Source organism: Haemorhous mexicanus, chromosome 21, assembly GCF_027477595.1.
Source record: "Haemorhous mexicanus isolate bHaeMex1 chromosome 21, bHaeMex1.pri, whole genome shotgun sequence".
Classification (NCBI taxonomy): Eukaryota; Metazoa; Chordata; class Aves; order Passeriformes; family Fringillidae; genus Haemorhous; species Haemorhous mexicanus.
In genome coordinates, this window is record NC_082361.1 from 2,366,031 (window position 1) to 2,391,172 (window position 25,142).

Here is a 25,142-nt window from a genome sequence, read left to right on the forward strand (position 1 = left end):
TGGAGAAGGTGCTGGGGAGCTAAAGCAGCTCAGCCCCAGGGCCTCTCTGGAGGAACATCTGGGCACTTGGCACAGGTTATTTTTTTGTGATTTAACAAGGACACGTCCTTCTTCCTCAGAACACAGGGCCAGTGGGAATCTGAGCGGCCAACGTGGGTTTATTGTAGGAAGGCACAATAAAAGTGAGGCTCAATCTCCAGCTCACCAAGGACGTGATAATGACCCGAGGCTCCCAAGATGGGATTTTAATGCTCTGTGATACCGAGGTTTTGCTCAGCATCAGTCACTTACCCACATCTTCACTTGGCAAGGGTCTCTCAGCCCCCAGGAGTGACCTTGGGAGGCTCCAGCTCCAGGCAGATCCCCCCATCCCGGCAGCTGCTCAGCAGGGACAGCTCAAAAAAGGCTCACTCAGGCTGTCATATTTCTGGAATAAAGCAGTTGGCTCGCAGTCAAATTACGAGTGATGAAAAAGGTTGTGAGACTCCTTGTACCCACAAGCTCCTTTGTTCCCTGACCAAATTAGCGCTGGAAGAACCACCTGCTATTCATGTGTTAATCGCATGATCGCTGCTCCCTTTGCAGGCGCACACACATCAAAGCCGGCCGTGTCACCCTGTTCCTGTGGGGGTTTTCAAAGAACACCGTGAAACCAGAGAAGTTCACGACCTGCCGACAGCCCAGACCTTTACCTCCTCAAACCAGCCCAGGTTTGGCCAAGCAGTTGAGTGTGTCCATCACAGAGGACCAGGCAGGCACGGGACCACAAATCACCACAAAATCACCACTTTTTTATGCGAGGAGCTCTGGAATTCAGCCACTCCCAGGTGAAACCAGGTCCCACCACCCAAGGAGGGTCCCGGCTGCTCTGCCAGGGCTGTTTGCTGAAGGCTGTGACAGGCTTTCTGCAGGAAATCTGGATTACAGCCACCTGAGAGCCTCCCCAGCCCGCGATGCTCAGGGCTGGCAGCTGTGCTGGGCAGGGAGCACCGGGCTGGGCATTCCTGGAGCTCTCTGCACACAAAGCGAGCTGCAGCTCACCCCTACAGGACACTCAGCAGCTGGGGTCCACAGAACAAGCCCAGAAAAGGCTCTGGGGAGCTCTCTGTTGGGAGGAAAGTTCCAGACACCAGTTTGTGACAGATGCTGATGCTGCATCTTTGCTGCAGAAGGAGCCTTTGGCTCTCTTGGGGCTAATCTAAAGTTCACACCACCGTGGCCATTATTTATTCAGCTCTGCTGTTCAGCTGCATTATCTGTAACACTCCACAATGAGAGAATTTTGGGGAGTGCTTCAGCTTTGGGCTCCACATAGAAATTTCTCTATTTTCTATCCACAAGCCTCCAAACCAAAGCGCGTCAGCACAAGACTGCACCACTCACAAGCTGAAATGGAAAGGATCTTTCCCTGTGTGCAATTGGAACTCACAGCTCTGACCAAGGAGGTGATAAAAAACCAGTTATGTAATTTCACTTTAGCTTATTTCCCTATGATTGACCCCGAAGATTTTGTGGAGGGAGGGAGAAAGGTTCTGCATAATTTTTACCAACTTGTTTTCAAACAGTTCCTCAAAGAATGCAGGGAAAAAGGCAATATTCCATCATAAGGCAAAACAAACAAACAAAAGCAGAATAAAAATAAACTTTAGGCCAGCTTCTGGGCTCCATAAATAGAGTTACTCAACTGACTGCACAGTGACATCTTAGATCAAGACCAGTAGAACTGACCTTAAAATTCAACTGCCTTTTTGAGCTGTTGCTAACAAACACTCTGGAGTGACCCTCCCTCTCCCTGCTGCAGAGGTAGAACAATTTGTGTCATTTCAGGGAACAATTATTGCCAGCTCAGACTGCACTCAGCTTCCCATCTCTCCTAGGTAAGGCAGTCTCACCTCATTGTGCTCCGTGAGACAGAAGAATCTCTGTGAGAAACTGGAACGAATCAATTCAGGGGAAAGTAGAAGCAAATGCCAGGATCTGAACACTGAGGATCATTGCAATGGGTCCCCCTTAATCACTGCAAAATGAGAACATATTTGCCGTGACTGGGAATCTCAGGAGCACATGATAGCAAGCCCTGCTCCCATCCCTCCTGTGGATTTGTGCTATTAGGGAAAGACTCAATTACTCAGCACTAAATGCTTGAAAAGGACAAAGCCACTCAAAGCTACATAATCACCTTAAAGTGGATGAAACAGGAGAGTGGGGCAAATGTATGTCTTGCATAAATCTAAAAATAAGAGAGGAAAAAATATCCCAAAGCCCTACAGTCTGTTGAATTTTGGGCCCAGATTCTTATTGGGAATATGCAAAACAAAAACCTACATGATACTTAATACATGTCTGAGACATTAAGGAACATTTTTAGGAAAATGGTGAAAATGGAATAAGAATGTGGAGTGCAAAATTATCTGGCTTCTGTCCTCCAGATCACTGCCTTTTTCATGGCCACAGGAATACAGGAACAGCAGGAAAATAGGCTCTTATGGATTAACAGAAACTTACACTAACCTTCACTGTGCAAAGAATAAAACACCCAGTCAAGTGTTGCACTTTGATAATCAAAATGGCACCTCGACTATCAAAGAGATACAAACTCCAGAGACAAGCACGTTCATTTATCCACAAAAATTACCACTGAGAAATAAATTAATTTATATTAGGGAAAAAAAAAAAAAAAAAGAAGAAGAGGATATTGACACATTTGGGGGCTGGAAGAAAAGTCACCTCCTGATCCCACATGCTTGGTTTTATTTACATATCCACAAAGACCATGAAACACCAGCCCAGCCCCCCCACCAGCAGCATGGTCACATGGATCCCGTAGATGAGCAGTTCATTCATGAGGCTGAAGTCCACCCGCCTCCGCCCCAGCAGCAGCAGGATGATGGAGAGTTTGTACTGGAAGCGCAGGAAGATGCGGATGCCGAGGTACTGAAGGCAAAACAAGATCGAGAGAGCCACCCAGAGGATGGAGGTGAAGAGGCTGCAGCTGAAGTACAGCAGGAAGCGGATGAAGCCGTACATCCATCGCGATTTGAGATAGATGTCGAAGTTGTTGTACTTGGTGCGCACCAGGTGCGCGCTGCGCACGGGGCCGCAGGCGGAGTGCAGGCAGGTGGTGTGCGGGCCGTGGAACGAGCGCACCCGCCGGGGAATGGGGATCACCGGCATCGGGCCCCGCCCCGCGCAGCCCGCCCCAGGCCACCAGCCGCGGGGCACATATCAGGTGGCAGCGGGACACGGCCGGCGGCCTGGCGCAGCTAACCCTGGGCCGGATGGCCGCGGAGGGAGACACCTGCGGGGAGGCACAGCGAGCAGATTGGTTTGGTGCTGAGAAATAACACGGACTAGAGACATTGTCTCTAAATAACACAGACAACAGAAAGCTTCGATTCTCCTGAAACTGCTGAATAGAGCGACTGATCCCAGCTGATTTCAGTATCAGCACTCCCTTACGACTGCTTTCCAAACCTCAGCTTCTTCCCCTAAAACATCTTTGTTTTCAAGAAGAATCTCTGTGAGAAAGCTGGAACAAATCAATCCAGGGGAAAGTAGAAGCAAATGCCAGGATCTGAACACTGAGGATCATTGCAATGGGTCCCCCTTAATCACTGCAAAATGAGAACATATTTGCCTTCTCTTTGCTTCCTATTCCCCACCCAAACACACTCTATTTCCTTGCCACATTCCAAGTAAATTCCCCAGCCAGCACCAGTTGTAGCCTGTTATAAACTTTATCTCATGCTCACAATTACCAGGCCTCTCCTCAAGCATGAATTTTTAAGCCCATAAAGATTCTAAAAAGAATCCAGCACTCAGCAATATATGGATTCCAGCTTGTGATCCATGCTGGGAACAATTAGGGAGCTGCTACTCAATGCCAGTGTTAACACAGCAAAGAGGTTTGGTCTGAAATTATCCTGGCTAATTCATAGATCTCTCCTAATCTAACAGCCACCCTCAAGAGCCCACCCACCTGAGCAATATTCATGTGAGAACAGTAATACTCATGTATGTGTTTGCATGGGGTCACATTTCCTTTAACAGCAAAAAAAAAAAAAAAGAGTTCTCTGAGTACTTTCGCAAGTGGATTCCAGATTTGTGCTCATTTCCAAACTTGGCAAAGCTTCACCAAATAAACAAACTGAAAATAATGGAAGGTCTTGGAAGAACAATGAGGCAATCATGTTTTTCACACTCCACAGGATGTACCTCCCCTGGCTCAGGCCAGCCTTGTGCTCTCACTGTCACTGCAAGGCAAGGCCAGGCAGCCTTTCAAAGGCATCCACCAGTTTATTCCTTCCCTTGGGGACCTGCAGAGATAAGTGAAATTATCTTGATCTTCTGCAGTGTTTAGGATTTATAATCCTAACATCCTTCCACACACCCATTGTTGTTGTGTGAGTGATGAGCAGGAGCCTCTGAGCTGCTCTCTGCTTCACCCCAGGCTTCTGATGTGCCAAATTCCGGGAATTATGAAATGACAATGCAGCCATCAGATAATGCTGGAAAACAACAGGGACTTCCCCAGACTCCTTGCACACCCAAGTGTTCAGATCCAGGCAGATCTTTCCTTTGTTGAACCCAAAATCAGACTGTTCTTATAATTAAAACTAATTCAAGAGTCACTTCAAGAAATCTTTAGTTTCATTACTAACAGAACTAACCACAGAGCAAATGATAAAGCTGCAGGAAATTGTAGTTTTGATACCAAAATCCTTCTCTGATTCAATGTGTATCAGTGGGGAAGTCTCTGCCCTGCTTCCTGCCTCAAGTTCCATGGAAATGGAAATTCCAGCTCTGATCTCTCCTGCTCAGCCCCACGTTCCAATTCCTTTTTGCCCTTACAGAACTGTGAGACACTATTGGCTCTACATGGATCAGGGACTCCCAAAAAAGAGTAAGGGCTAAATTATGATGTAAGGAATTTGGGAAACCAAGGGTTCTCCCCAATCATCACAGACAGCCTCATAATTTTGGGTGCCCCTTGCCCTATTTACAGTCTGGAGCCAGGAAATGCCAATCAGAAATGTGGCTTTTGCAAGGCACAGGAACTGCTCAGCCTCTGAACCAACACTGCCTAAACCCAAACCACTTTTGGAGCATGTGACCCCACACACTTCCCACATGATGGCTGTGAACTGCTCACAGCTTGCTCTCAGAGATATTTTTGGAGGACTAAAGCAAGACAGGTCAAAAATCCCAGGCTGGGGATTCAGAGCATTCCATTCCTGACGATGCAGCCTCTCCTTGCAACTTCCCTCACAAACTTTTCCAGCAAACTCTTGCACGGTTGCTGTGCCCACCCCGGGAACAAACAGCCTTTGGTGGGTTCATGCTCTTTGGATGAACTCAAATATCAACACTGGAACGCTGGGAGGACAAAACAAACTCTGAATTATTACATTTTAGGGGTGCTGCCATCCAGCTCGCTGCCGTTCTGGGATGCCACTGAATTCTTGGAACAACAGAGTGAAGCTTTCCTGTGACACCTTCTAGGAAGAGCGACAGAAACTGCTGAGGTGCTTCATAAACTCACAACTCTCTGCACAGGAGCTGATCTAAAAGACAAAACAATACAATCATTTTCAATTTGCTCATTTTGAACCCAGCACTCAGCAATATATGGATTCCAGCTTGTGACCCATTCTGGGAACAATCAGGGAGCTGCTACTCAATGCCAGGACAGAAAATCTTGTGCTGGTCACTCTCCCCTGCCACAAACTGCTCTGGGGCACGTGAAACACGATGCAGGGAGCACAGACTTTCCAAACTGAATATGGAATAGCAGATCCTCCCCTGGCAGGGTGGGCAGGCCCTGGCACAGGGTGCCCAGAGCAGCTGGGGCTGCCCCTGGATCCCTGGCAGTGCCCAAGGCCAGGCTGGATGGAGCTTGGAGCAGCCTGGGACAGCGGGAGGTGTCCCTGCCATGGCAGGGGTGGGATGGGGTGAGTTTTTAATTCTCTTCCAACCCAAAACTTGCAGAGATTCTGTGATTATCCCCCAGCCTGTATTTCACACTTGATGCCCACACAAAGCTTGGGACACCCACCCCATCACTTTGGGGCCAGCTGGGTCATTCCGGGGCACCATCCCGAGCTCCGAGGGTTCCCCCGGGAGACACCTCCGTGTCCCCCACGCTCGGGGCGGCCTCCCCAGGCCGTTACAAAGGCCCAGAACTCCTCGTTCCCCGGAGTTTTCCCTCCCTCTCCGTTAAAGGGGGCTGGACGGTGAGCAGCGGGCGGGAATCTCCGCGCACACCGGGCAGGACCCGCCGGGCTCGGGGCACTCCCCGTGCACACCGGCAGCTCCGACCCGCCCGCAGCTGACGGGATGATCCGGCGGGCCCCGAGTGCTCCGGGAGGAGCCGCACGGGCTTGGGGACAATGACAAATAAAGGTGAGAGCCCAGGGACAAACGCCGGGAGGAGCGGAAGCGCCAACTCCTCCCACCCCGCACCGAGCCCGAACGGACCGCGGCGGGAGCTGCGGGAGAGAGCCCGGCCTGGTCTTCCCCGGCAGCCAGCCTGGCCTTCCCCGCGATTCCCCCCGGGAAACGGGGACCCTCCGGCCCGGCGGGCAGTGAGCGAGCGCTGCCGCACCGCCGGGCCCCGGGGCGGTGCTCCCGCCGCCGCAGGGCGAGGCCCGGGCCCCGCCGCCCGCCGGGCCGTGCCCCGCACTCACCGTGGTGCCCATGGCCGCGCCGGGCCCGGGCGGAGCGAGGCCCGGGCCGCCGGGCGCCCGCTCTGCGCATGTGCGGGGGCGGCTCCGGTTCCTCCGGTTCCGGCGGCGGCGGCGGGCGGGGAGCGGCGGCGCGCGGTGATGGCGTCATCGCGCCGCCACGGCCGGAAGTGGCGGGGACGCGTTGCCTTGGCAACCGGGGCGGCCTGGCCTGGTCACACCGGAGGGGTCATTCCGGGGGTCACTCTGGGGGTCACTCCGGGGGTCACACCTCGGGTCACACCGGGGCTGAGGTGCCGTGTCCAGTGTAACCGGAGCGGCGGCCAAGAACTGTCCAGAGAGTCCCCAAAAGACCCGAAAAGTTCCTAAAAAACAAACAGGTGGAGAAAAATTCAAAGCAATATAAAGGGAAGGAAAACAATTTCCTCTCTGCTGTTTCCCCTTAGATCGAATTAGGAATTCTTCATAATGGAAAGACACAGCTTTGGCATTGGCTGCCTGCCCTGCTTTCTGTCTGGGCAGTGCCACGGTGGAAAAACATTAAATAATAATAACTCGTGCCATCTGTCACCTCTCAGAGCTGCTGCTCTGCACAGGCCAAACCCTCCCAGTGTCCTGGAGCTCCTGCCAGGCCCTTCTCCTGCCCTGCAGAGGAGTTTGATCCTGAAATGCCAGAGGGAATTTGGATAAGGGAATTCTGGGGAGCTCTCCTGGGAAATTGGCATCTCCACATCCCCCATGCCCTTCTTGTGGCAGGGAAAGGGGATGTGAGGGGCTGATAAATTTCCCCAGTAGCTTGGAACTGGGAGCAGCTGTTTGGTGACTTGGAGAAGCAGCAGAGCCACCCACATTCCATTCATTTCCCTCTGCCATTCCTTGGGACTGGAGCCATAACCCAGGGATGGGAATTTCAGCCCAAGCAACAAAATTATGAGGGCACTTTGTCTTTCCAGTCTTGCCTTGGGGAATCACGAGGTGGAGCTGAATGGAACTGCTGCAGTGGGGGCTCCTGGTGTCCTGCAGGAGTCCCTTGGGTGGGAAAGGTCTTTCCTACCCTCCAGAACAACCCAAAAAGAGGTGTGCACCACTGCCAAGGCTGACCCTTCCAGGTTTTCAGGTCAGGGTGACCTTCAGCTCAAGGCCAGGCTGGCCTGGTCTGGTGGAAGGTGTCCCTGCCCCTGGCAGTGGGTGGAATGAGAGGAGGGTTTCAGTCCCTCCCAACCCAAACCATTCCCTGATTCTGTGCCAAAAATCAGCACAGCCCCTTTCAATTTCCAGCCTGGCACATTTTGACCTCTGTGCTGCTGAAATGAAGTTTTCCTGTGACACATAAACAAGGAAGTGCCCTGGGTCAGGCAGGAATGGCAGCTTTGACATTCAGGGAGATCAGATCCTGAAGGAGGGCTCCGAGCTGAGCCCGCAGGGAACCCGCCCACAGCCCTCGGGGCTGTATTTCTTCCCCGTGCTAATTTTCCTAAAGACACAACTCATATTCCTGTTGATTGAACAGTTTTGTGCTGACAGCCTTGGAGATTTGTGGTGGAACTCATCACCAGCCCCCAGAGCGGCCCATCCGTCCCCGTCAGCGCCGCCGGCCAGGCCTCGGGTGTTTTATGGCCCTCTCTGAAGACAAACATACACATTTAGATGTCACTTGTTGCAATATAAATGCTCACTTGTACTTCTTTCAAAACTTTTAATGAATTGTGCACATTTTGCAAGATTTATAGCGAGAAGCGGACGGCTCAAAATATTGCTTTGAACATATTTGTCACTTTGGCAACAGAACAAAAAAATCTGGAAGATACTGCCTTTAGAAATAAATCATAAATATGTGTGTCTTAAAAGAGTTTATTTTGGTCATTAATAGTTGATGCTCCCTCCCCCACCCGGTGCAGGATTTAAAGTTAAATTATGCAAAATCAAAAACAAACCTTATAATACTTAATCAAACATGCATAAAACTGTCAGGGCCAAATAAATTCTCTCAATTAACTTGCTTCAGATTGTGATTGCATTTACTAATTTAATCAACACTAGAATAATTTGGAGACTGGGTAATGATGAATTGCTGTGGTGCTGCACGTGAAGGGCTGCTGAGGTGGTGTGCTGAAGCAGGAATGCAAGAAATGCCTTTGAGGCTGAGGGCAAAAAACTGCAGCTGAGTCCTCACAATCATTTCATAATGGAAACATCTTTTTCTTCCCATTTGGAGGGGGACTTTTGCCAGCAGACACCCGTCATGGACAGCCTTTGGAGGATGGATGGCTCCAGTGTTAGCCCATGGAGACAATCTCATTTCAGCCTGAGATGAGTGAAGGAGTCAAACCTGCAGAGCTGTTCCCTCCTCATTTTTGAGTCATTTTGTGAGTGTGATCTTTCCCTGGGGGCACTGACCTCCAGCCCTGCTGCCTTCAGCCTGCTCAGGTCGTTTAGGCTGGAGCTGGAGTAACAGCCCTGCAATATTGAGATGTCCTTTAGCTCAGTCCTTTTGCACTTTGGATGGATCTGCACTTACAATAAAATGGGCCTGACCCCTGCCTAGGAAAGCTTTCAATCCCATTACTTGTGGAGAGCTAAACATTACACTTCTGCAGGCGTAAGCAAGGTTTTATGGAGACGTTCTCATTACAGGTTCATGTGAAGGAGGCTGTGAGGTGTATTCAACCCTATAAAATACCTGAACCTCAGAAAAATCACACCCATATTTGGTCTTTAACCTTTCCACACCTGTTTTATAAAAAATAACAATGTCCACCTAGCTGCTATGGGAATGAACTCATTGCAAGACTCTCCTCCTCTCTCTTTCTCTCTATCTCTGAAAAATATGCTTTCCACATTCTAACTGACCATTTTGGCCACTTTTTATTTGAAATGGAGATTGTGCTTTATAAATATCTGGTGCTCAGCACCATTTGGTCCCCAGCAGAAATAAATAAAAATCCATGTGCTGAAGAGAACATCCAGAAAAATAGTTAACAAGTTTCCTTGGGTGACCCAGAAACAATTACTTCCCCAGCAATTCCATAGCCATGTAGACATCCATAATTCTTCAGGGTTTAAAGATAATAAAGTGTTAACATGATGTTTTTCAAGCATTCGCTGCTGCCTTCCAGTCATATCCAAAAGCACTGTTCAAAACCAGCAGCATCTTAAACTCCCTTGGGTTTTGCTGAGCAAGAAATAAAACAAATGAAGGAATTAACTCTTTCCTTTTCCTTAAAGGAGATTTGGGGTTGAGTCTGGCCCTTAAATTTTGAATGTAACCTATCCTCCCTGCAAATCTAAAGTGCAAAACTTGTGAAATAATTTTTCCTTATTACTTCTTTCCAGATCTCATCTTGTGGCTGGAAATATCAGTTTTAATCAGTTTGAGGAGATTTGCATGTGGTAAATAAGAATGCAGCCTATTAGACTAACCAAATAAAAAGACATGTAGCAGAAAGTGGAACTAATTCCCAGTTCTGCAGCCCTGCAAGCCCAGGGTGCAGCCCTGGAGCAGCACTCTGAGCCCCTGGCTCCCCCAGCTCCCCAGGGCTGCAGAGTTTTGGGGTGTTATTTGGGGTTTGGTAGCTTTGCATCCTGAGGGAGTGAGGGATGTACAGAGCAGCCAGCCCTGCACTGGGCACCCTGCAGGCTGGGGAGCAGCAGTGCCAGCACAGATGGTTGGGTTGTGGAGCTCAGCAAGGCCAGGCTGCCGTGTCCCTGCAGGAATCCTCCTCCTGGAAGGGTTTTATGGATATATATTTTACAGGTGACTTGCAAAATATAAAACTAGAGCAGTCTGCAGTTTCTAAAGAAATAAATGATTGGTGTGAGGCTCGGTGAGACAGTAATGTTTGATGTATTCCATCTACGTGACACCTCAGGCTGCTTTTGGGCATAATAATCTGCTGCTGCCAGCCTCTGCTGCTCTAAAAACAAACCAGGGGATGCTCGGGGGGCTGGGGGCTGCCTGCCTCCCCTCTGCCCCAGAAAACTGCTCCCTCCCTGCTGCAGAGATCAGGACAGGGAGGGAAAGTCTGGTGTCAGCGTGGGTGGCATCCCAGAGAACCCACAAAAAGGTTGATGCATATAAAAAATGTGTGTTGTCCTATAGCAGGGACACTTGACTACCCCAAAAGACAGAGCCTTACTGGGCTGGCTGTTCCCTCACCTCTGGAAAATGGAATGTGGTTATTTTAAAGAGGCTGGAGTCATGGAAAGATTCCTGCTGGCCTGCAGGGGCTGGAGCAGGAGCCAGATGCACACATATGGTGAGTGAGTAACTGTCTCTAAAACAAATGAAAATAGAATGGGATGCTTTGCCAGGGACAGAATTCCTGCCAAAGCTTGTTGCTGCATCATGTTGGCGAGTCCTGATCTGGCTGATGTCAGAAACTGCTTATTATGCAGAAAACTCTTGAGGAGAAGTGTCATTATTGCCTTCTGTTTCTTTGTAGGCTGGGTCTAATTTAAGCAGGAGGCAGTAAAACCCAATCCATCCCTGCCTTGTGGAGCTGAGCTTTGGTGGGATGGCTGAGAAAGCCTCCCAAACCCTCTGGCTCTGCAAAGTGCTTCTCTAAGGGTGATGTTTCAGGTCAAAGGAACAGCTTTTCTCTAGGAATCTCAGTTCTCTGATTTTCCATTCATCAACACTAGGTCTTACTCATGTGCAGATGGGTCCTGTTAAACTCATTGCACAGATCCATCAGGATCCTCCAATGTGGATGAGATTTGTCTGCTCTGGGGTGCCTTTAGCCACAGCAACCTCCTCTTGTGTCACCCACAGTGCTGGGTGACAGGAGAGAGCAGAGACAAACCTTGGCTTGGCAGAGGGGTTTGTGCCCAATCTCTGAATCAATGAACTCACCTACCCTGGGCATTGGCCAAGTGTCACACTTAGGGACAGCATTCAGCTCCCTGGGATCAATGGGAGGCCGGGTTTTCCTGTGTTTCTAAGGCTTCATTCCAGAGCATCAGTCAAGTCCTCACTGCCTGGGATTGACCATGGTTGCTGTCAGCACGAGAGGGTCCACTGGGCCAGGAACCCAAAGCACCCCGTGCTTTTTGATGACGTGCTCTAAACACATCTCTAATCATCGAATTTTAATGTACATTACTGTAAGAGCTCTTTCTAAAATTATTATTTTTTTCAAAATCAATAGGGAAGAGCAGGTGAGCATCCTGGCATCCCAAACTCCCGGGGCAGCATCTCCCGTGTGGGGCGAGGGTCAGCCCCCATGGCCGAGCCGTGGGCAGCCCCCGAGGGTCCCCGCAGCCCCCAGAGTCCCCGAGGGTCCCCGAGCCGGGCTGTGCCTGCGGCCGCACCCCACGTGGCGGTGCTCCTGCCCCAGGGATGCTGCAGCTGCAGCGCCGCAGCCGACAGGGAGCGGCGGGGAGGGGGAAAACCAACTCCGAAACGTTGGGAAGCTTCGAATTCAGGGCAAAACCTCTCCCCCGAGGCTCTCTCGGTGTGAAGCAGGCATGTCCCCCTCGTCTCGTGTCCCGGCCCGTTCCCCCTGATCCATCAAAGCTGCGGGATGGAGCGGTGCCTGCGGGAAGGACCGTCAGAGGGAACCCCTCTGGATGGATCCTCCATCCTCCACTGCAGCCCCTGAGCCTTCTCCACCTCTGTTTTGGGGGGATAAGCCGAACTCTCACGTTTCTGTGGGGTAAACTGCACCCTTTGTCTCTTTTGCTAAGTGGAATTTTGTCTCTGTGTTCCCAGAGCAATCGGCACTGGTAAAACAAGAGGTCTGAGGAGGGGTTTGGCTGCAATCTGGAAAAATGCTTTGCTGACAATTTGAGAGAAACTTCTGGTGCTCAAAAGCTTTTCAGAGTCTTTTTGACATTGATTATGCATAGACTGTGTAGTACAAAGGAGAAAATGGCTTTCCAGCATCAAACAGTAGCAAAATCCATATCAATGGAAATCATCAAGGAAAAGGAACAAAGTGTTTATAAGGCAAAACTCTCTTCAAATTTATCAAGAACGATTTTCGAACTGGGGGAAATCATTGCAAGGAAATAAAGCTGATTTTGGTGTAGATCACAGCACTGCCCCTCTCCTTATGTGGATCTCCATGGCAAAATTGCCCCTCCACCCATAATATGAGATATATTTTATCACAGGAAGCACAGGGACAAGAGCTGAGAACATTTCTTCCAAAAATGCCACACTGAGGGTCACCCAAGGGATTTATTTTGCTGGAGTGTCTCTGCCAGGATGAATCCTGCTCCTTGCTCCCTAACTTTCTGTAATTCACTTCCAGCCTGTAACTTACTGGTGCAACATTTTGCTGGGAAGAACATGAAGGAGACAAAAACCCAAAGCCCTCATCAATCACAGCCTGGCTCCTGGTACAATTAGCAAGTTCTATTATCTTAAGAATGACACTTGTAGCACAGAGCAAAGCCAGGCGCACCCAATATTCTAATTCTGCATGGAAAAAAGGGAAGGCTTGAATTGCATTAGCATTGCATTAGATTCCCATGACTTTTTATATCAGCACTTGTGAGTTATTTATGAATTCATTTATTTACAAGGACAGCCCTTTCTGCATTCAGTTGCCATGGTTGCTTTAACTCCTGTATCCTATTAATTCTGGATGTTGTGAAATAGATATAGATCAGACAATCATTGTGTGGTAGTGAGGGTTTTTTTATTATTCTTATTTTACTGTTTGATTCCCTGTGTCCTGACCAGAAAGGCTTTAACACCCATCATCTCTCCAGAGTATCCACTGCCAGCTGGCTGGGGAGGAGGTGTTGGGGCAATTCCCAGAGCTCTGCCCCCTGCCAATCCTTCTTGGCACAGAGATGCAGCCTGGCCTGGGGGAAATGTGGCAGCTGATTCCTAGCTCAGAGCCACCCGCTTTGGTCTGAGGCAGCAAATGAAGAGCAGAGCTGGGAGCAAAAAGGGAATTCAGGAAGGTCAATGCCAGCCTGTCTTGGTGGCACAGGGTGGCACGGGGCACCCTGACCTTTGGGAAGTGCTGCAAAACTGTTGTGATGGGGATTGGGTTTTCCTGCCCTCCCCCTGCACATGGTCTGTTTGCAAAAACCACAGAGAATCCAAAGCAGGCTCAGCCCTAGGGAGAAGCCAGAGGGTTTTCTGTCCCCTCAGAGAGATCAGAGTGTTTGAGAGCGCAGATCTCACATGCAGCTACTCCCCAACTCCTTCTGGAAGGAGGAGATCAGTTTGGCTGCTCTGCCAGCTGAGGGGTAGGGAGAAACTCCTCTGACAAGGGAGAGCTTTGAGGTGCTGCCTGTTCCAGCCAGGACCTCATTCCCACTCTCAGCAGGAATGTCCCCTGAGACTCTGGGATCTGCTGGGCCAAGGAGCTTGGGATTTGTCCCTTGGAGAGGGCAGAGGTGCTGCTCAGGGAGGAGGATGGTGCTGGAGATCCCAAAGCCAATGTGCTGGAAGTGTTTTGTAATAGAATTCCACAAGAAAATTAAATCAATTACTGAGTCTAATAAAGCTCTCAAGGTTTTTAATTAAATGAAGTTTTAATTAAGGCAGCATGAGCCCATGCTCTTTTGATATTCTACTTCAGACCCTAGAGGATTGTGACTCCTTTTTGTAATTTATAGGGGCTGGATCAATCACCAGAGTCACAAAAATGTGAGAACTGTGTCAATTTTATGGGATGAAATACTGTACCCGAGCCTGCAAACTCCAGCAGCTCTAACTGGGAGAGGTTTTAGCTTTCCTGCCATGGGCAGAGCATCAGCCTGAGCTGCTGTCCTGGGAAAAGTCCTCTCCCAAGCAAAACTCCTGCCATCTACTCCAGGAGGCTGCTGTTAGTGGGAAGTTACATGAACTCAGTAATTCCCTGCTCCATACCGAGCTGGCACTTTTGCCTCCCACAGATTCATCTCCCTCTTCCCTCAGCAGAGCCCATCCCAGGCTGTATCTCTGGTTCAGGAGCCTGGCAGGAAAACTGCAGGCAAACCAGACCCACATCTCCCAACCTGGACATCTGGTAAGTGGCCCCAGAATGTTCTGTCTCTATTTTAGTCTTGTTTTGTACACAATATGCCCAAAACATGCTTTATTTCTTAAGGAGATAAGGATCTTTATGTAACCCATTTTTCCTTAACGCTAAGTCCTTTGTCAGGATTAAAGAATCCTAAAACATCTGTACAGGCTTGGGTGGCAGATGTATAGAACAAACAGCCTAAAATAACATGGAATATTAACCTACTAAATGAGGTATTAAAAAATAAAATAAAAGGACCCTCTTGCATTCTTACTTATTTACTTATTACCGATTCCCAACGCCAGCTACCATGGTGCAGGTGGATAACAAATGGGAAATGGGGATTTTCATCTGAGGAAGAGAGGGGACAGGGGGGACCTTTGCTCACTGTGTGTCTGCAGAGGGGACAAAGGGAAACCTGGCTCCAGCTCTGCCCTGGGAACCAGGATCCTGGTGCTATTCCTGGACAAGTGTGCACAGCTGGACTCAGAGCCTCGGTCTGAGGGGCTGCCAGGGAGCCCCTCTCCAGTGCTGCTGGTCCTGGAGTCCCAGGGGCAGTGTCTGAGAAAGGCTGGGAGCTGTGGAAAGCACAGGCACTGCCCTTTGCCAGCTCCAGGGGTGCTCCTTAGCTTTGGCAGCTCAGCATGGATGGATGGACAGGGGTGTGGATGGATGGATGGCTCAGAGCACTCAGTGACCACCCTGTCAATACCCAAGATCAAACTTGCTGCAGTTCAAAGTCTCCAGAGCAGGTCAAAAATCCCCTGCAGTGCCTTGGCCACTTAGAGCCCAGTGTTAGCAGCCTCTGCCACCCTCATCTCCCATTTCCAACGATCCATACAGGTCCCATCAGTCCTGGCCACAGCCAGCTCCCTCCCAGCCAGCCAGCTAAGGCCATTAGTGTGATTACTGGAGGTCATGAAGTTCAAACCAAAATGTCAATTTTCATTTGGAAGAATGGTCCCATTTTAGGAGCAAAGGGAATTTTTTTCCTCTCTCAAAGAGACCCTGACTGTGGAATCATTGCTCCCCAAAGACTTGCAAATTTCTGGCCAGAGAAAGGTGCCAATAGTTGCTGGAGCCAGTGAAAAGATTAACAAGGGTCACCAGGGCTTTCCTCTTTGCCTGCACTCAAAGGCTCTGGGGCCTATTTGGAAGATATTAACCATTGCCTTTACCTTCTGCACGTTCATCACCGGGTTTGGGGTCTTTATGGATTTATTGACAAGACAGTGCCCATTAATCTTCCCTTCAGAATGCCAGCCTGGGAGTCACTCAGGTTACATCACCCTGCAGGCAGGAGCCTTTAGCCAGAGTTTTAAAAGGAAGATGGAAATGAGGTGAAGTAGGTGGTGGGTGAGGCCAAGTGCTGCTCTGAGAGGCCCTGGGGTAGGGAGAGCACCCACCCAGCAGCCTCTGCCAGAGTGTGAAGGCAGAACCTGACCTTGGGGAGGCTGATGGGCTCTGCTCATTGATTCAGCAGGGCCAGGATGACCCCTCTGTGGTCTGGAGTTAATGAGCCACATTTGGGATGGTTCAGGAGAGCTGAGAGATGGTGAGAAGATGGGCTCTTACCCCACTCTTGAGTGTCCCCGGCAGGGCTGGTGATGTCATTGGAAGTTTTAGATGTCTCTTTTCTGGAGAAACTCAAAACAGCTCTAAAAGGCCTTTCTCACAGCAGGCTGCTGCTGGGAGCACTGGCTGGGCCATTGGCACTGCGGGGTGGCACACAGCAGGGCAGGGTGGGCTCCTGCCCACCTAGGAGATGTCACGCTTTTAAAGTGGGTTTTTTCTTCTATGTCATTGTGCTAAATAATTAAGTCTGTTCCATCTTTACCTAGTGACAATGTGGCACTTAATTAAGTAGTTTAATTAGAAGCTGGCAGCTTTAATTAAGTTTAGGACTGTAGAGGTGATTGGGAGCCTCCAGCCGAGTCACAGAGCCTTTCCCTGGGGATGCAACGTGGCGGGGGAGAAACCTTTCCTCCCTTGTCCATCGTCCTCAGGCACACCAGGGAGGGAACCCACACCTGCTGCAGCCCCCAGCATCTCCCAGGCACAGAGGGAGGGTGGTTTGAGCACCCTTTGGGAGAGCTGAGGTCACTGGGCCCATGGAGCAGGAGGGGTTGGCCAGGAGGATGGAACAGGTGAGACAGCAGGAGGGGCTGGCCCTGCCCAGGGGGTGCCAAAGCCTCCTCACCCTGGCTGAACCTGCTGGACACCTGGGAAAGGTGACTGAGCAGGACAGGGTGAAGGCTTTGATGGGCTCAGAACAGCATCTGCAATTCTACACCATGCCCAGGACTGTCTAAAAGATGTATTGCTTTTTAATAATGTAAATATGTAAATATTACCGAGGTGCCATTAATCCTCATTGCCTCAACATGATACCACTCTTAAGAACAAATGTAATAAGAGATTATTAATATGCAAAGTAATAGGACATTAACCTGACTAACACCAATAAATTCCCAGCTTAGCACAAAGCCAGAGGTTGCTCATGGAGCAGCCTGAACCCTGCTTGCTTTGGGGCACCTCCAGCAGCACCCCAGGCTCTGCACCGCAGAGGAATCCCAGTTATCCCTGTAGGATCCCTTGCCTGGGGATCCCAAACAACTGGGGAGGAGCAAGGAGGCCCTGGGAGAGGAGGAGCGCAGGAGCAGCTGGGCTAGGCTGACCCTGCTCCTTGCTTTGGAGCCCCAACTGCTGAGGGTCCTTTTCCAAAGCCTCACATTTCCCCCGAGGGATGTCTTCACCCCTTCTGGCCGCAGATTCATTTTAAATTCTAAACATGTATTAGAAAGGAGAGTCTTGCTGGTCCCAGAAGCACAGGAGTGAACCCAGACTTTGTGCCAGAATTCCTGGCTGGGCTTGCTAAGACGTGGCCAAGCCTCTATCTCCTTGGTGGCTGGAATTTTCTCCCAGGAAGCTGCACCTCTGTTCACAGCCCTAAACCCCAACTCTGTTAAAGGTTTCCAGCCTCCAAGTTGGTCCAGTGCAGCCCCTTTCTCACTGCCTGCCTTTGCTGGTGTGTTTCTTCTTGGAATACAAGCACATCCAGGGATTACACATGGAAACAAGGGCCCCAATTTGCAGGTTCCTGTCACCTCTCCTTGGCCCTGGCAAGGCAGCCTCTGCCTTGAGCTGTGTGAATGACAAGTCAGATCAGAGGGAGGACACACAGCAGACCAAAAGGAGCAGGGGAAGCCATAAAGTCTGAATTTAGGGCTTGAAAAGGAAATTATTCTGTGCAAATGGCTGCTTCAGTTCAAATCAGCCCTGCCTTGTAAATCCTGCTCATCCCTCTCAGGAGGGAGAGCCGGTGAAATAGCCAATATTTCAGGAGCACAGACTCCCAGAGACCTTCACCTCTGAGTGTCCCCGAGCCCCACAGCCAGGCACGGGCCTGGAGAGCAATTCAGGCACGAACATGGTCATGGTTTATGCAAAAATTAACCTGTTGCCCTTACTTGGGTCAAAGCAATTCCGTTTAATTTGGTAATCTGGGCCCTTTATCATTAATGAGTCCTTGGGGGGTGGGGGTCAGAGAATCTCTTTTTTGGCAGCAGAGATTACTGTTAATATTCAGGCTGTTCAATAGAGCAGAAAGACCTTTTGCTATTGACAGTACTACTGGTTTTCACCTCATCGGTGAAGGGAAATTGCCAAATTAATCTCTCATTGGATCTGAAATTAATCCTCTATTTTGTGGTTAATGAACCTCAGAACCACAGATATACCTGGGTAGAGTATATAGAGAAATTGTACACAGTAGTTGTCTGCAAATAATCAAGATAATATCCAAGGAAAAGAATAAAACAGAGTTTCCTTTCTGTGGAAGAATAAAGTGGAACACAGTAAAATCATCAGGCTGATTATTTTTTTCCCCAGAGCATTACAGGACGATGGAACTCACTGCTGGAGGATCTGTAGAAGTTTTCCCTATGTAGGACCTTAAAAAGGCTATGCAAATTCATGCATTATATCTGCATCTACTGCTTTTAACCCAGGAGTCTCTCATTTTGCTGAAGGCTGCAATATCAAATAAACCACTCCAAGCTCACATAAATAAGGGTTTAGGCCAACCAGAAGAGCTCCAGTTTATCTGCCTGAGCTGTTTTTGTCTCTGTCCATGTGCAATGCTCTCCTTGGTTGCTCTGCCAGAGCCCCAGTGCTCGTTTCTCTCCTTGCTCCACTCCTTGGAGTGCTGGTTGGAGTTCACTGTGCTCAACTGCACTTCCCACCAGAAGGTGAACCTTCCCTTTCCTTTCAGGGTTTCTTTCACGCATCATCATTTTAGCAGGCCCTTTTGTACTGGAAATCTGTTTGCCACATGTTAGCTGGAGCTCATCTGCTAAGATCCCCAGTTAAATATTCATGGGGAGGGAGCAGTTGAACTCGGGTTACACAGCAGAGATGAGAAGGGTGCTCTGGCAGAGGAGACTGACTCCATATCAAGTTAAAAACCTTGTGGAAATGGTTTACCCCACATAAGGCCTGGGCATGGAGAGGTAGGAAAACATCCCAGTCACACTGTGCTGCTGAAGTGTCACCCATGAAGTGGCACCCTGGGCAGCCTGGAGCCCTAAAGCACAGCTCTGGTGGCAGGTGAAGCACTGTAGAGCAGCCAGAAGGAACTTCCCAACAGGTTGAGCTTTTAATGGGAAAAGGAAAATGAAGTGTCCTTGCATTGCACATGTCCATGGCCAAACACACGGAGAGAGGAGATGGGTTGGATAGGGAATAGCATCAAACCTGCTGGGCCAGTCTGAAAGAGTGACTCAGGAGCAAGTGGTGCTTGAGCAGGGCAAGGTGGAGAGCAGCACTGCCTGTGACAGGGCCCTTTGCCTTTGGAGAAGTCTGGGGACAGAACAGTGGCCTCAGCCTGTGGAGGAATGGCTGGGGACAGGACAGGGCCATGTGCCTTCGGGGAAGGAGGCTGGGGACAGACCACCCAGCCAGCTCCTCTCCACTGGCTCTTAACTCCCACAACGCAGGGACGGGAACAATAAGGGCAAAAGGACAAGAGAGCAGAAGTCAGTCTGGGGTGTCGGGTAACCGGTTACCTGAGCTCTGCCTAAAGGTAACTTCCTCATGAATAGCCCAGGAGCGCTCATCCGAACACTCAGCCCAACAGCGACATGCCAGGCTGGTGAATTATGCAGGGCGGGATGCTGAGCAGATGGCATCGCTGCTGTAACCTGAGCGGCCACACGACACAACGCTCAAAGCCCAGCAATTAACCTTTTCCAAGGTTTCCTCTTGTCTCGGGGATTAAACCTCCTTCAAGCCCCTGCGCTCCACTCCTGCCCGAGAGAAATGAGTAATCCCCCAAATAAATAAGGGAAATAGATTTCGATAGCTCCGGCAGCCCAGTGAGATTGTCACACGGCTCCCAGCCCTCCCCATGAATACCGGCGGGTCTGCAGAGGGAGAGCTCCGTGCCGCCTCTGCCACTTGCCCTTCCCAGCCCTGGAACAGTCCCACCCCGGTGGGCTAAAGACAGGAAAAAGTGAATTCCATTCCCTGTCAATCCACCTTGGCAGCAGCTTGGTGGCCACTCAGTGTGGCGAGGAAGGGAAACATGAACCTGGGCAATGATTTACTACTTAGATGAAAAAATATTTGCCAAATGTGAGGCGTTCACCTTGGTGCATGACAAAAGCTATTATTTTAACTATGATACTTGATCCTCTTTGTAATTAAACTGATTAATTCACAACAATAGAGTCTATATTGCCTAATACTTTTAATTAACAAAGTGTTGTACATATACTGGCAGAGCATTACTGGCATGCTTCCTAGGCAATACACTTAATTCTGTAATAAATTATTAGGACAAATGACTAAGATACATTGCACCCTGGAAGAGACTGTCAAGAGAGAAGGACTTGAGACTCTTGGGCACTGGCTGGACCATCATAGAGCAGAACAGAATCTGGGGAAGGGAAATGTGTGCGAGTACAGCACTGACAGCTACAGCACCTCCAGAACGAGCTGAGTGCAGAGCCAGTCCTGCTCCTGCCAGCCCTGGTGACTCAAGACTGGGGTCACCAGCCACTGTAGGGACACCCAAGGAGGGAAAAGAGTGGAGGTACCAGGGGAAGAAAGCACCAGAATGGAACTAAACAGCAGGACTTGACCCTTGGCACATGCTGGACTTCAGATCTTAAAGGTGACCAAAATTTTATGATTGTTTATCGGGTATGAGAAGGAAACCACATCTTGTAAGAATATGGAGGTTAGGGGAAGGACCCTATGTTTTCCCAGGTTTATTATGAATCAATTAAGAGACAAATACCCTGGGGACACATGCAAAGCAAAATTCATTCCTGCAACTCTTATTAGATCACAGCTGAAGAACCTCACGGTCACAGGTCACCTGTGTTACTTTAAGACACAATCCCTGGGGTCAAGCTAATTAGCACCAGGGATCACATCACAGGCTTTTCCCTTTCCTCTTTGTTTCCAAGTCCTCTCTGACCTCTGGTCAGAGCCTTCCAGCCACCACTTTCCTCTAGTTTTCTGGCTGGCAGACCTGTGGCTTGGCTCAGACACCCAGCTGAAGAAACATCCAGGTTTCCTCCTCTTTCAGTTCAGTTTGGAACCAGACAAGAGACAATTCACGGCAAACACAACTTTATTCCTCTCTCCAAATTATGGGAGCCATTTGCTGGAGACACCTACCCATAACTGATACTGATTGTAGGGCCCCACAGCAACCATGGCTGAAGAGGTTTTAGCAGCATCCAGCTGGAGCTGAGCACATTCCCTGCTGTCCCTGGGCAATGTGGGCCAGCATCACTTCTCTGACTGGCAGATCCCAGCCCGTTGTGCTTGGTCAGCACATCACAAAGATGAGTTTCATGCAAAAGCTGAGCCTAGCCCCAACCTCATAAATTTGTAATGCATTACATCTAATTAATGTAAATTATTACAGTGACTAAATAATGGCTCTGCATCAGATAAGGGAATAATCATAAGTGAGCCTGAAAAGTCCCAAGGTCCAACTGTGTTAACCCTTTCCCCTGACTCCCCTGGACCTGGTGTGAGGATTGGGAACAAGCCCAACTCTTGTGCCTTTGGAAAAGGGGACACGTAGTCCTGTCCCTGAGGCAGATTTAGTGTGGGCTTTGGGGAGGTCTGTGATCAGAGTGCCCCAGGCAGGGAGCTTATGCTCATCAGAAATGCCTCCAAGTGTCTGTGCTGCTGAGACCTGGAGGGACCCTGGTGTGTTTTTCAAGGCAGAAGTGGTCATCAATGTTTGCAATAATTCCTGGGCTCAGATTAAATGGAATAAAGGCATGAGTTCTGAGCAATAAATAAATAGTCTTCTCTCTGCCTCAACGTGTTTCTCAGGGATTCATTCCCAAGTTTCCTGCCTCTTCCTCCTTGCCTTGCTTGTGCCCAGCTCCTCATGGTACCTGTTTTGCCTTGGCAGAAGAGCCCACAAATCATAGTGACACACCAATCAAGAGATCTGGAAATTTTTACACCACTCTGCCTCTTGAAAGATGAGTCACCTTCTGCACCACGTTCCTGGGCATCCAGATAAATCTGTCACAAACTTCTCCTTCCCTCAAGGTGCAAAATTCTCTCCCTCTTTCAGTAGAGCTGTATTTCCTCCTTTTAAGCTCCTCTTTCTTGCCCCAATACGCATTCCCACTCCTCAGCCATCTCAGTATATTTCTCCCTTTGTTCCTGTTTCACTGACAACTTCATCCTAATAGTCTCCTCAAAGGAATGATGAATGCATAAGCTGCATATTGATCACTGCAGTGATTGATTACTGGATCTCTTTGACAGATGAGCCTACTAAGGTAGTTGCCAATATGGAGGTATGGATGGCAGGGCCCCCTTGTACAACAGTCTAATGGTATCTGACCTGATAGGGCAGAAAGGCAACTCCCTCATTTCAGCAGGAAAAAAGGCCTCTTTATACTCTTTATAAAATAATTCATAGGAAACTTAAAACACTCAGACACAGAGAGATTGCAAATGGGGAAATATGATGGATTATGGGTTGAAAGGAGCCGACTTCTGGAAGCTAAATTGATCCCCAGGAAAATGTTTTTGTCTGCTGTGAAAAATGGGCAATATCTCAGCAGCTCTGGAGGGCTATAATCTGGAAAATAATTTGCTTTTGATTTCCTTTAGTTTCATGCAGGTTTTTTTTTTTTTTTTAAAGTTGGTTCCTTGCAGGCTTTGTTGCTCAGCTGGGAGAATCAGTGATGAAACAGGAGAGGGATTAGCCATGGACAAATACGAGCTGATCCTTACTTATGGTTATAAAGCCCTCACCCCACCCAGTGTCACTTATTCCTCAGGAGATGTTACACCCCCTGCAAACAGCACTCTGCCTAGGAAAAAAGGCAAAGCCAAGCCCAGAGTTGGGCATGAGTGTATCTGAAATAAATTAGAGAATCTCTGTCCATGATCCTGCAGAGTCCTGCAACCAGATGTGACGAACACACTCCTTTTCTAAATGTCTCCAGATTGCCCCACTGACAATGAGGAGTAGATTGCACAAGGCTTGCTCAGCTCCCTTACTCAGCCCTTGCTCAGTGAGAAAGCCTCCGTGAGTAATCCTGTGAAATGGGAGGCACAGTTTTGGGAGCACTGCTGGCACCAGGCAGGCAGGGAGAGAGAGAATTCCACGAGCTTATTTACTGCTTCTGCCCCTCACCAGGATGTCCTGCCTCCCTAATTTAGGGGCTGGAAAGACACAGAACAGCAGGGTGGTCAGTAAAGCGCATTTAGAAGCTCTTCTTCAGCAGAGGAGTTTCTTTTGCTCCCATTTTTTATTCAGCTTCCCGCTTCTACTGCTAATAACGAGAAATGTTTTGGCAACAACTAGAAGAGTTTTGTCCGAATTCAAAGTGCTAAGAATAAAATTTATAGGAATAGTTACAGCCTCTCAGTGCCTGGAAATTCCTTGGCAGTAGACTTTTGCTCCAGAGAAATATTGAATCAATGGTGTGCTAACAGCTCAGGAGCCTATTACAATAACACGCATACCTTGAGTCCAGACAATCAATAACTCAGCGGGATGCAGCTACCAGAAAACAACAACAAATTAGTTAGATTTCCATGGACTATACATTTGGTGAGTAATAATCTGTAAGTGGAAATGAACCCAGCCTGGAGAGACCACTGAGCCAAATGGAGATCTTTTATTCATGGCTTTAACTATTCTCTGAGCAGGATGTTTGGGGAGGGCTTCAAGCTTCTAAATATACATGTGCATGTTTGGCTTTGCACATATTCCTACTGAGCCCAGCCACTTTATTGCTACACTGGAGTTCTGTTTGCAAAGGTTTTCCAGTATAAGTCAGGATAAAGGCCCAGTAGTGAAAGACTGGCAGGCTTAAATTTAATGTATCTTATTGTTTGCACGTCCCTACTTTGAGGTACGGCTGAAAATCCCTAAATAAAGTCCAGAGGTCAAATCTTTCTCAGGTTACATATTATTGTTGCTGACTTATAGTCTTCTAAGTCAGCCAGGATTGACCTCTGGCTGTATAAAGCACTTGAAGTATAAGAGCTCTCAGAACAGCAGAACCACAAATCACCAGGTCTAAGCACTACAAACAGTTTCAAGGCTATTTCCGTGGTTTCTCTACAGGCAAACTCCTGTTTCCTCTGAGATTTCCAAGTTCATTTTTCTCCCTCTGGAATAATGAATATTTGGATTAATTTTTAATCATAGGTGCCTATCAAGAGTTGATTAGCCCTTTATAGCTAGAGCTTCTGTTAGTAAAGCTAAATGATAAAGAAAAGTGTGAAAAAGCACAGGTGACATCCACACCTCCCCTACTGATTTATTCAGGCCACAGCTGTGCCTGTCTCGTCCCTCACAGATCTGGATCCCAGCTTTTACCCAACACCTGTACAGAAGAGAAGAGGCCACAAAAAATGATTTAAATTTGTTGGCTAAATTCAAAGCAGCTCAACTTGCTCATCTAAGTGTAAAATTAGATCAGAAAGTAGCCATGGAGCATCAAAACATTAAATGTTTCTCACGCTCACCTGGCAGGCAGTTTCTGGGGAGGCAGATCTCACAGGCTGGGAGCTGATTTTATCTGCTCAGGCATTAAACTCTCCTATTCTTGACAGATTTTAAGGAACCCTTTTCTGAATACCAGGTTTTATTTTTCCAGCTGAAACACAAATACCAAAGAGGATGTGTTACAGAGATATATTTGCTTACTGCTTTTAGTAAAGTCTAAATGTCTGCTGCAAAGTCCCTGGGGAGAGCACATCTGCATTACAAGTGGCCTTTCCAACAGGAGAGACCCTTCATAGCTACTGTTATTAGTCATAAAAGCTTTTAATTACACAGTTCTGACTGGACCTAGTGACTGGCTACATGTGCAGATAACACCAACCACTTGCCTCTGTATTTCTTTTTATTTTATGATCATTATATAATTGTATTTAATTTAGGAGAAACACAAATTGTTAAAGAAAATAATCCCCGTAAAAACCCCAA

At 48.7% G+C, this 25,142-nt stretch overlaps 1 protein-coding gene across 1 annotated transcript; it reads right to left on the reverse strand.

Moving 5' to 3' along the window:
- Positions 1-2,731: 2,731 nt before the first annotated feature.
- Positions 2,732-6,809, reverse strand: TMEM250 (transmembrane protein 250). The gene is made up of 3 exons (XM_059865174.1): positions 6,687-6,809; positions 5,409-5,564; positions 2,732-3,298 (listed from the first exon to the last, which is right to left on the reverse strand). Exon 3 carries the CDS (start codon positions 3,172-3,174, stop codon positions 2,755-2,757), a length of 420 nt encoding a protein of 139 aa, XP_059721157.1. The 5' UTR covers positions 3,175-3,298; positions 5,409-5,564; positions 6,687-6,809; the 3' UTR covers positions 2,732-2,754.
- Positions 6,810-25,142: the final 18,333 nt, after the last annotated feature.